The sequence below is a fragment of the Schistocerca gregaria genome, chromosome 1, assembly GCF_023897955.1.
Source record: "Schistocerca gregaria isolate iqSchGreg1 chromosome 1, iqSchGreg1.2, whole genome shotgun sequence".
NCBI lineage: Eukaryota > Metazoa > Arthropoda > Insecta > Orthoptera > Acrididae > Schistocerca > Schistocerca gregaria.
This window is the reverse complement of record NC_064920.1, coordinates 321,800,452-321,813,187: the sequence shown is the minus strand read 5'-3', so window position 1 is coordinate 321,813,187 and position 12,736 is coordinate 321,800,452. Positions and strand designations below refer to the sequence as shown.

General features: G+C 46.5%; 2 protein-coding genes across 3 annotated transcripts in view; one reads left to right on the top strand and one right to left on the bottom strand.

The window, feature by feature from the left end:
• The window catches only part of LOC126343774 (protein furry), a 1,073,323-nt gene that overhangs the window by 514,189 nt on the left and 546,398 nt on the right, over positions 1 to 12,736 (bottom strand). The window lies entirely within an intron of this gene.
• The window catches only part of LOC126343800 (somatostatin receptor type 4-like), a 46,096-nt gene continuing 44,849 nt past the window's right edge, over positions 11,490 to 12,736 (top strand). The window contains exon 1 of the mRNA XM_050001970.1: positions 11,490 to 12,438. Within this exon, the coding sequence (XP_049857927.1) occupies positions 11,506 to 12,438 (933 nt within the window). The 5' untranslated portion in view covers positions 11,490 to 11,505. The remainder of the gene's footprint in view (positions 12,439 to 12,736) is intronic.

Below are 12,736 nucleotides of genomic sequence, written 5' to 3'. Positions count from 1 at the left end.
CACCTAACCACACCCCATGACGCGCACATTACGTGTACGCTCATCACGTGACCAACACCGGTTCAGGGCGACATATGGGCCGTGTCAGCGTGGGTGGAACAGTGCGAAGGGCACGATGGTACTCAAACATGAGCAGCGGATTTTCGTTGTGGACAGCTACGTAACAACAGAGTCGTGGAAACGATGCGATCAGTTGTTTACTGACACGTTCAATGGTGTTGAAGTGCCAGCAAAGAATACCCTGCAACGCTTAGTCCGAAAATAAGTCAAAAAACATTACGAAACATGCCCGCACAACAGAAAATGCTTCAGAGTGCTACCCGACATTTGTCGCAAGAGACCGGCGTGTAATATCGATTATGCGGACTAATACTCCCCTTGGATCTTTACATGCATTCCTACCGAGTGTCTGTTGTTCATTCATTGAAACCAACAAAAGCTCCCCAGTGCCTCCATTTTTCTGAGCGGCTGAGATAACAATGGATGACTTGAACATGGCTCTGTTCTTTATGGCTGGTTGCATCTAAGTAGTTACAGATCCTGGGCGGCATAGAATCCGCATAACGTCCACAAAACACCACTGCATGATCAGAAGGTTGGTGTTTAATGTGCAGTGTCTGAAAGCAGCAATATTGGTCCCATCTTCTTTCATCAGACGCTGACTTCAGCGCGTTTCATTTCCAGCATTTTGAAACCATCTAGGCAGCATTACCGGAGGTGGAAAAGGTCCATAGTTACTTCCGACAGGATGGAGCAACTGCCCATACAGCCTGCCGAACGTTGGAGCACATTTCCACAATCTTCACGCCTGACAGAGTTGTTAGCAGAGGTCAGTCTGCTCAGCTGCCCACGCAGGTCACCCGTTCTATCAGTATGCGCTGCAGCAATTCCAGCAGTCCTGCTTCGATCCGCCTTCAGAAACTTCCTGACCAGGGCTCAAATGTGCCAAGAGATGAAGGGGTCACTTTTAACATTTGCTATAGTTAGGTTAGTACTGTATTTCCTTTCCTCTTCTGTGCTTCTTTATACCCTGGAACTCTGTTCTCCGGGTCCCTTTTGTTTGCCATACCCTGTATATCCGAAATGAAAACTGAGAATCATTTTCTGCAAATACTTGCAATATAGAAGGAATCAAAACAAAAGAGGGGAGGAGTTCGGTAGTCTTGGCTTTCCTTGTTATAAGGCAATGACGAGTGGGCACGTGTTTATAAAGGAACTATTAAAGCTACAAAAAAAATGTAAACATTAAAATTTCTTTCTCACACCTAAAAAGGCATGCTGAAATATTTTCCACTTCACAAAACTGATCAGTCAGTCGTGTGGTCCACAACTTTTGCTCCCGTCATCACACTCCTCCATAGTCAGAGAGGGGCAGGTCAGTCGATAGATAGGTTTCCGTAGGAGGACAGTCGGCAGTTGAACGTGACAGGGAATAAAAATAATTTCTTAACTTTCGACTAAGGACTGATCCTGAACGCCCGAATGTCTCGTTTCAGACTCGCGAATGGCGGTCATATTTTCTGTTCCTGTAAACAGGTAAGAGAAAATGTCAGATGTCTGTTTTATTTGCATTATAATTTCATACACATAAAACACCAGGCACTCTAAATGTCAACATGCGGTTACATCAACAAATAGCTTATGCACCTGTGGAATAAGATACGGCAACATATGAAACTGCAAAAAGACATTTTGAAGAGCGTTCTTGGAACAGCTACACAAATATGTATCTATCTAGTTTTGTGAGTTAGCTCTTCCTGCGAGTTCAAACGTGAAATATTATTTATGTACACAGTGACCACAGGTTAGAAGCCACTGGTGCGCGCGATCAACATTTACACAGATTTTGGAAATTCTAAAATAGACGCCTTATGTTCTGTTACCGTCACAGGAGCCACCCTCTGTTCCAGTGGCACTACACACTTTTGCAACGGTAAAGGCAATTGATATAAGCGACAACTCAACAAAAATTAACGACGCACTGTTACACGGGGAGTGTGTGGGACATTCAACTGGGCTTTCTTGGGACTTGGGGCGGCATGAATTATATAGACACTAATGTGAATCACCTTCATCTCTTCATGTCTGACGTCTTGCGCTAAGTGATGGCATCTTCCAGCAGGATAACCTTTCGTGTTAGTATCGTTCTACGGTGGCTTGAGGAACATCGGTGTCTTGGCAATCAAAATCACCCGAGCTAAACGAGATGCAACACAGGTGTAACACTCCTGGGCACCAGCTCCGATTCCATAAACCACCTACTCGTAATTTACGGACAGTGCGTGACCTGTGCTTACACATCTGGTGCCAGATACCTCCGGCAACTTAGCAAGGACTTGTCGAATCCATGCCACGGAAAATTGCTGCGGCATTGCATTCCAGACGTGGGCCAACACATCTTCCATTACTGGCCAGGGAATCCAATTAAAAGGTCTCACAAGTATATGGGCAGACGACGTAATTGAAATATGGAACGCGGTTAATAGAGAAAACGGTGTTGAAAAGTAACCTTGAGGTTGATGACAGTTTTACCTTCCCAATACAAGCGCAATGTCATCGGTCACCAATATACCACCTCTGTCAGTCGTTCGTTACAAAAAAACGTGTTCAGTGGTTTACGACAGTGTCTCGCGTCTCGGTATCATCACCACCGTCATTTGTTCTGCCCAAGGGCGGCATCTGTGTCATTTGTGGCCCAGGATTATAAATTATTTCCTCTCCTGCGCCATATTCTTAATTTCTGAAGTATGACACATTTTCCTTTTCCATCGTTTTGCATGTTCTCCGACCTTTAACATTACATTCCTTCTCAGTTCCATTCTTTATTATTTAGTCATCGCATCGAATAGTCCAGGAAACTTCTTTGACTGTCTTTAATAATCATCTTTCCTTTCGCGTTTCTAAGAGCCCGTTATTCCTTGTTTCATGTTTCCACTATGCGCCTAAAACCTCAATTCAAACCCGTATTACGTAAGTTTTTATATGATATAGATCCTCAAAGCGTTGGTGCTTCTGCATTTCGGCACAATATAGGGTTGCACTCCATCCGAAACACTTGAAACTTTTATTTGCTTGCTTATCCAAAAGGCAATCGACATTTTTCTATAAAAAACCTTTTTCAGTATTCTTATTTTCACATATTATTGACACTTCACTTCATATAGCTACTAGTTGTGCATCATTGCAAATACTTCTCCCGCTTGTTACTTTACTTTCAAGCCCCATTTATTTTCTGCTAGTCACCTCAGCCTCAACAATTAACTTCATTCTACATCGTTCACAGTTGTTTTTCGAGTCCGTCAAACTGCCAATGTTTGTTTGCCTCGACTACAAGCTGTACAGTCACATCATTAGGACGACCCACATCTGATCGACTAGTGAGTAATCCAACATTTTACGTAATGCAAGCTAGTTCTGATGTAACAGAACAGGCACTTTCGACTACTACATATACCTAATCAGACTGTTCGGCATTTAGACGTTTCCCGGAGAGTTATCAATTTGTCCAAAAGTTCGTTATCTGACGATGAGATATCTGTGCTTGCTAAGGCAGGAAATTTTGCTGTTAGTCCGCGTTTTGTGCCCACAGAAGAAATTATAGCCAGTGTAGAAGCAGGAATTCGCAGTGTGGATTCTGTAAAAGCTCAAGAAATCCGTATAGAAACAGTGAGAATATTAGCCAATGCAAAACCGCCGAAAAGTAATATAACTGTGGGTGAGAGAAGAGCTTTAAAACTCCTGAATGACGACGATAGTATTTTGATTGTAGAAGGAAGGCTTTCACGACCGGGTGACATGGCTGTTGATATACTTTCCGGGATGTGAGGTCGTGGTCCAAGAACTTTTTCTGCTCCTTACGTTTCGTCCAGGACTGCGCTGGACTTCCTCAGAGGCGCTGCTCCGCTGAGTCTTGCCGACTGACTGGTCGGGTGACTGAGAGCGACTTATATATTGTGAGAAAGGGGGGCGTGGTTCAGGTGACACGTGATAAGCAGTGATAATCCATAGCAAAGATAAGGTTGACTATCGATTATCACCTTGTCAAGATAAAAATTCTTAGCAATTTTGTAGAGCCACTGTCCATATATCGCTGAGTTTCATAGCCTCCTCTTTCCTATTAAAATTATCGTGATGTTTATAAATTTCAATAGCTTCTCTGTATAGGCGTGGATAGTAATTTAACGTTGTAGATAAAACTTCGGTATCCGAAAACTTCACTTGGTGGTTTTATCTACAACGTTAAATTACTATCCACGCCTATGCAGAGAAATTTATAAACATCAGAAAAAGTTCTTGGACCACGACCTCACATCCCGGAAAGTATATCAACAGCGATAGTATTTTGGTTCTCCCAGCTGACAAAGAAAGCGCAAAGGTGGTTATGGATGTGGCCGACTACCAGAGTAAAATTACTGATCTACTGGATCCGCAAGCATATAGGAAGCTGAATAAGGACCCCACTAACAACGTTCTCAGAACTGTGTCACGGTTAATAAAAAAGTCCTCCATTGAAGAGAGTGTACAGAAAGGTCTGTGCAATTCGGTTGCGCTACCACCAAGGCTTTATGGATTGCCCAAAATTCAAAAAGAAAATGTGCCGTTAAGACCGATACTAAGTGCCATTGGTTCGCCCACCTACTCGTTAGCCAAGTTTTTGACTACGCTGTTGAAACCACATGCCTCGCCTACAATCTGTACTCTTATATAAAGAATTCGACACATTTCATCAGCAGATAGGATGGCATATGGTCCAGCCGGAGGACATATTGGTCAGCTTCGATGTGGTATCGCTGTTTACCATGGTTCCACTTAATGATGTATTGGAACAGCTGGATGGAATTTTTCCTGCCGATATTTTAGAACTATTTAAGTGTTGTTTGGCGACCACATACTTCAAGTGGAATGAACAGTTTTATGAGCAAATGGATGGCGTGGCTATGGGAGGCCCCCTGAGTCCCGTAATTGCAAACTTCTTTATGAAGAAATTCGAAGAACAGGCCTTAGGTACTGCCAGCAAAAAACCAAATGTATGGTTCCGATACGTGGATGACACGTTTGTGCTGTGGAGACATGGTAGGGAGGAACTAAGCCGGTTTCACGAACATCTAAACAGCATAAACTCGAGAATTCAGTTTACAATGGAGGAGGAGGTAGACGGCAAATTACATTTCCTCGATGTGCTTGTTTTTAGAAACGCAAATGGTAGTTTGGCCCACTCAGTATACCGCAAACCCACGCACACGGACCGTTATTTGCACCGGGATTCGAACCACCACCCACAACAGAAGCGGGGTGTTATCAAGACGTTAGCGGACAGAGCTAAAAATATTTGTGAACCTGAGTTGCTCGACGCTGAGATGGAACATCTCCACAATGCACTAATGAAGAACGGATATTCGTCCGCCGAAATAAAACGTGCGTTGAGGCAGCCACGCAGAAATCATACTGACGTACAGGCTACTGCAAAATCTAAGGTTTTCCTGCCGTTCTTTAAAAATGTAACGGAAATAATAGGGAGCATCTTGACGAAGCGGAATATTACCGTAATTTACAAGCCCATCAGGAAGATACAGGAATACCTTAAGCCTGCCAAGGACGCTCGCAAACCTTTGGAAAAAGCTGGAGTGTATAGGATCCCATGCAGCTGTGGTGATGTTTATGTGGGTACAACTAAAAGAACGGTTTCTAAACGTTTGGAAGAGCACAAGGGAAATTGTAGAAGAGGAGAAACGGAACGATCAGCTGTTGCGGAGCATGCTTTCCAGCCAGGGAACCACAATATTCGTTTCGAGGAGACGCAAGTACTAGCGGCCACAAGCGGATACTACGAAAGGCTCTACAGGGAGGCAATCGAAATCGCTAAACACCCAAATAATTTCAACCGAAAGGAGGAGGGCGTGAAATTAAACGGTATATGATTGCCGGTGTTGAAGATGATGTGTACCACCCGTCCACTACTGGGTGACGGCAACGGCGATCGACGACGACGGACAGCGGCCAATTGCACTGACGTTTTCAAAACACGTGACGTCACACCGCGGCACGGGAGCTCGCGGAGACGGAATTTAGCGACAATCAGTAGCGAGCCAGTGGGTGTGTTGGACCCTCTATCGACCTACGGACCCCCTTGAAGATGTCTCCCGCAGTCGGAGACGAAACGTTGGGAATTGAGACAAAATTCATCAACCGACCACGGCATAACAGCCCGGATAATTATAATGGACATGATATTTCCGGCCGTGAAAGTCTACATTTTGCTTTCTGAAGTAAAATGCTAACAAGTGGTAGTTCCCAGAAATGTCTCCGGGGAACGGGGACAAAACGTTAGTTAGCTAGGGTTACGCATCGACGCCGCCCAATCAACACGAAAATTCCGGAAGAAGTATATACCGGTTGTAAAACCCTTCACTGCAGATACGATAGGTAGTTATAAAGTTTCAATTGTCGTCGAAAAAAAGTAAATTTACATAACTACGAAGTACGTGCGTGCATGCATAATACACACATAAATTCCCACGCCGCAGTACTGTACCACACCGTTAGGGAAATCAAATTAGAACAGCGCTGACCAGTCATGAAGTTGGAAACTGGCCGCAGCATTCTGAATTCGATCCTATAGCGGCGTGTTACGGCACTGCGGCGTGCGTATTTCATTATTTGCAAGGACTGCAGATCTATACCTGTAAATGAGCAAACAATTAATTACGTAATTTTATTTTTTCTCGAGTGATAATTACGTTATGTTTGCACGTCGTACAAGATATTCTACAGAAATATCTTTTACTGGCGGGCCTCTGTGGTCTTGAGACAACATCTTTAACTCTTCAAGCCAAGGTCACGGGTTCGAATCTCGCGTCGAGCATGAATGTTGTTTTTTCCTTCCTTGTTACTAAAAAAAAATCAGAAAATTTATATTGTTGTACAACCGTATACATTCAACAGATGTAACAAAGAAAAGTGAATCTGGATGAAGAGCAACACCGTAAAAAACAAAACAGTAAAGAACTAGTGAGGGAACAACCGCCACGTTAAAACCGATACCGGCATTTTATTTTGAATAACAGGCATTTTCCAGTATTTGTTTCGTCTCCTTTATATGTATTTTTTTCATTTTAACTAACAACCATATAAAAAACCGAAGTATTTTACAAACGTGAAATGTTTACTCCTACAATTTCCAGTTCAGTGAAATATTGGGTTATTTCAGAAAATGGGGAGAGTGTTCGGTGATATTTTAATGAAACTGCTGACGCTTAGAAAGTAGCAATACACACATGACATAAGAATGAGTACAGATTTGATGAGACAACATGTGGCGTCGCCTATAAGATGGTAAACAAGTACGTACAGTATGTACGACTTGCCATATCTGGTTAGGTTAGGTTAGCGTTGTTTAACCTCCCGTCGACAACGAGGTCATTAGAGACGGAGCGCAAGCTCGGGTGAGGGAAGGATGGGGAAGGAAATCGGCCGTGCCCTTTCAAAGGAACCATCCCAGCATTTGCCTGAAATGATTTAGGGAAATCACGGAAAACCTAAATCAGGATGGCCGGAGACGGGATTAAACCGTCGTCCTCCCGAATGCGAGTCCAGTGTGCTAACCACTGCGCCAGCCATATCTGGTCTAAACGGTAGTTTCTTACTGTCGTCCCCTGACATCAATTTCACTGCAGAGTGGCAACTTTTCTATTTCGGAAGTATGTTAGGAAGTGAGGGATAATGAAGTACAATGCTCCATTTGCTTTAAAAGACTAAAAACGGAAGAAGTACAACAGACTTGCGACATCATACAAGAACTAAATACCCAAAGTGTCTCTTGGAAGACGAATCTTTCAAGGAAATAAATTGACATCATCCATAAGTGACGATGCAGGCAAGTCCTCGACAGCTCCAACCGCCATTGTTTCTGGTAAATTTGTTGGGGTATAAGGCCGTGGTCCACGAAACTGTTCAATTCCTAACGTTTCGTCCAGAACTGCTCTGGACTTTCTCAGAGGCGATACTCCCCCGTTGAATCTTGCTGACTGACGGGTCAGACATCTGAAAGCGGCACACACACAAACACACACACACACACACACACACACACACACACACACACACACACTGTGTGCCCAATAGTATCCGGACACCTGGCTGAAAATGACTTACAAGTTCGTGGCGCTCTACATCGGTAATGCTGAAATTCAGTGTGGTGTTGGCCCACCCTTAGTCTTGATGACAGCTTCCACTCTCGCAGGCATACGTTCAATCAGGTGCTGGGATGTTTCTTGGGGAATGGCAGCCCATTCTTCACCGAGTGCTGCACTCAAGAGAGGTATCGATGTCGGTCGGTGAGGCCGTACGAAGTCTGCCTCCCAAAACATCCCATAGGTGTTCTATAGGATTCCGGTCAGTACTCTGCGCAGGCCAGTCCATTACAGGGATGTTATTGTCGTGTAACCACTCCGCCATAGGCCGTGCGTTATGAACAGGTGCTCGATCGTGTTGAAAGATGCAATCGCCATCCCCAAATTGCTCTTCAACAGTGGGAAGCAAGAAGGTGCTTAAAACATCAATCTAGGCCTCTGCTGTGATAGTGCCACGCAAAACAAAAAGGGGTGCAAGCACCTCCATGGAAAACACGACCACACCATAACACCGTCGTCTCTGAATTTTACTGTTGGCACTACACAAGCTAGGAGATGACGTTCACCGGGCATTCGCCATACCCGCACCCTGCCATCGCATCGCCACATTGTGTACCATAGTTCGTCACTCCACACAACGTTTTTCCACTGTTCAATAGTCCAATGTTTACGCTCCTTACACCAAGCGAGGCGTTGTTTGGCATTTACCGGCGTGATGTTTGTCTTATGAGCAGCCGCTCGACAATGAAATCCAAGTTTTCTCACCTCCCGCCTAACAACTGTCATAGTAATTGCAGTGGATCCTGATGCAGTTTGGAATTTCTGTGTGATGGTATGGATCGATGTCTTCCTATTACACATTACGACCCTCTTCAACTGTCGGTGGTCTCTGTCAGTCAATAGACGAAGTCGGTCTGTACTCTTTTGTGCTGTACGTGTACCCTCACGTTTCCACTTCACTATCACATCGGAAACAGTGGAACTAGGGATGTTTAGGAATGTGGAAATCTCGCGTAAAGACGTATGATACAGGTGACACCCAATCTCCTGACCACGTTCGAAGTCCGTGAGTTCAGCGGGCGCCCCATTCTGCTCTCTCAAGATGCTTAATGACTACTGAGATCGCTGATATGGAGTACCTGGCAGTAGGTGGCAGCACAATGCACCTAATATGAAAAACATGTGGTTATGGTGTCTGGAGTTACACGTGAAAAGCAGATATGATCTGCGTAAAAGATAAGAAACTCAAGTACCGAGTGTTGTCTTTTGAAAGATACAAAAAAATACAGTTTAACGATTCTGCAGAGCTATTGTCCGTATAATGTTGTTTCATGATCTCTTCAACATCAATATCGTATTCCGCAAGCCACCTAATGTGTGTGGCCGAGGGTACTTTTTGTACCACTAACAGAGCCCTCCATCCCTGTTCCACTCAGGAATAGCGTGTGGGAAGAATGATTGTCGGTAAACCTCTGTATTGGCCCTAATTCACGAATTTTCTCCTCGTGGATATTACGCAAGACTTATGTGGGGGGAAGTAATACGTTGTCCGACTTTACCCGGAAATTTGAATAAAATATCTCTCCGTGATGCACAACAACTCCCTTGTAACGTCTGCCAATGGAGTTTTTGAGCACCTCCGTGACTCTCTCGTGGCGACTAAACGATCCCGTGACGGACCGTCCCGCTCTTTGTTGGATCTTCTATCAGTCCTACCAGGTAGGGACTCCAGACAGATGAACAGTACTCAAGAATCGGAAGAACAAACGTCTTATAAGTCACTTCCTTTGTGGATGAGTGGATTCCTCAAGATTTTACCAAGCGAGGTGACGCAGTGATTAGCACACTGGACTCGCATTCCGGAGGACGACGGTTCAATCCCGCGTCCGGACATCCTGATTTCGGTTTCCCGTGATTTCCCTAAATCGCTCCAGGCAAATGCCTGGATGGTTCCTGTGAAAGGGCACGGCCGACTTCCTTCCCCGTCCTTCCCTAATCCGATGACCTCGCTGTTTGGTCTCTTTCCCCAAACAAGCCAACGCCAACCCCTTAAGATTTGCCTATGAATCTGAATGTGGTTCCTGTTTTTGTCATTGTTTGTTTTACATGTTCATTCCACTGAAGGTAGCTCTAGATATTTTACGACAGGTACTGTTTCCAGCGGTTTGTCACAATAGTGTAGCTACACATAAGTAGATTTCTTTTCCTATGCTTGCGCGGTATGTTAATTTATTTCTTTCAAATTAAAAATGTTCCTAAGTTTACACATTTCAATGGGTTCTCTACATACCCGTGGATAATAGTTTGTCGTCGTAAATAAAATTTTTGTTTCGGAAAACTTCACTTCGTGACTGCCTGAGTGAAGAGGATGCTCTGCTATTTTCCCCAATCGGCAAAGAATTTTGTATTCTTTAGGCCATATATTCATGCTTCTCTTAGTTGTTCCAATATAATCTTTACCACAAGTAGACGGAATAGACAGGGAGTTTTGTGACACAAAATTTTTATCTACAACGAACTATGATCCACGGCTATGTGGAGAAGCCATTGACACACATAAACATAGGATAATTTTAATATAAGGAGAAACTATGAAACTTACTGACATTTGGATAGCAGCACTTCAGAATCTCTGAACAGTTATTCGTATTTGATAAGACGAAAATCGATCGTTAAATTTTATCTTTGACAAGGATTATCTCTGTTTACCACGTGTGATTCCAGCCATGTCCCCTTTTCGCTCTCAGACGTCCGACTCGTCAGTCGGCAGGATTCAAGGTAGGAGCAACGCCTGCGAAGATGCCCAGAGGGAAAAAAATTGTTCAAATGGCTCTGAGCACTATGGGACTTGAAATCTGAGGTCATCAGTGCCCTAGAACTTAGAACTACTTAAACCTAACTAACCTAAGAACGTCACACACATCCATGCCCGAGGCAGGATTCGAACCTGAGACCGTAACATCAGCGCGGATACAGACTGAAGCGCCTAGAACCGCTGAGCCACACCGGCCGGCAGATGTCCAGAGGAGTTCTGAGCGAAACACCAGGAACAAAACAGTTTCGTGGCCTACGATCTTATGCCCCGAAAGGATTTCGGGTAGCAATGTCATCCGGTCGTGAAAGCATTTATTCTATAACCGCCATTTCTATTAACAACCTGTTGCCGTATTGGCGTGCGAATCGCATCTGAGAAGAAATGAGAATTACACCCATCCAGAAAGTGGGCAGAGCGAACGGAGCGGGACAACAATGGCACCGCGAGCAGCGACGAGATCAATTGGGCGCAAGCGCGGGGCGGTCGTGCGCGGGCGGAGGACGCGGCGGGCGCGGAGCGACGCACGTGGAGGCGGCGGCAGTCGCCAGCGCGCCGCCGGCCATGGAGGACAGCAGCGGCCGGCGCGCGCCCCACGCCGACGCCGTCAACGCCACCGACGGCCCGGCCCTCAACGCCACCGGCGCCGGCGCCGACTACTACGACTTGTGCGGCAGCGTCGAGTTGGACGCGGTGCAGAGCGTCGCCGTGCTGCTCAACCTCTACTACATCCCGGTGCTGTGCGTGGTGGGCTGCGCGGGCAACGTCGCCTCCGTGCTCGTCTTCTTCGGCACCAAGCTGTGCAAGCTCAGCTCGAGCTTCTACCTGGGCGCGCTCGCCGTCAGCGACTCGCTGTTCCTGCTGGCCGTGCTGGGCGCCTGGGCCCTCAGCGTGCTGGAGCTGGCGCCGAGCGCCGCCTACTGCAAGGCGACCGTCGCGGCGTCCAACCTGTGCAGCCTGCTGAGCGCCTGGCTGGTGGTCGCCTTCACGGTGGAGCGCTTCGTGGCGGTGCGCTACCCGCTGCGGCGGCCCGCCGTCTGCACCGTGGCGCGCGCCAAGTCGGTGCTGGCCGCTCTGACGGCGCTCGCGCTCGCCGCCACCGCGCCCAGCCTCTTCTTCGTGACGACGGTGCGCGGCCCCTGCCGCCAGATGTGCGGCATCGCCGACGACTGGCTCGCCGTGGCGCGCGTGCTCAACGAGGTGGACACGTTCGCTTCCATGGTGCTGCCCTTCACGGCCATCGCGGCGCTGAACGCGGCCATCTGCGCCACCGTGTGGCGGCTGGCGCGCGTCCGCCTGTCCATGACGCGCGGCCGCCGCCGCAGCAGCAGCCTCGCGCACCAGCCGCCGCCCCGGGCCTCCACCGCCGACAGCTCGCAGACCAAGGTCACCAAGATGCTGCTCGTCGTCTCCTCCGTCTTCCTCGTCCTCAACCTGCCCTCCTACGTGCTCAGGATCATCGCCTTCAGCCAGTCGCCGGAACTCACTGACTCTACGGTGAGCCCTCGTTAATAAATCTAAGATGCTGCATTCTGTATCCTGAGTTCCATATGTCACACTTCAGATAAATTGAAGCCATCGATGTCGTTTTGCCAGATGACGTTCACGCCGTAATTTTTCGACTTTTTGGGCTACAGACCAGTTGTCACTAGAGTCTGCCTTCCAAAAAATAAGCCACACAAAAAAAGAAAGAATTCACATTCTCCCCTCTATGTTTTCGCACATACAGCGTCACATGCCAAATTGTCTTTACATTCCAGAACGAAGCTGATATCTGGTGTGGGTTAGTTCAATC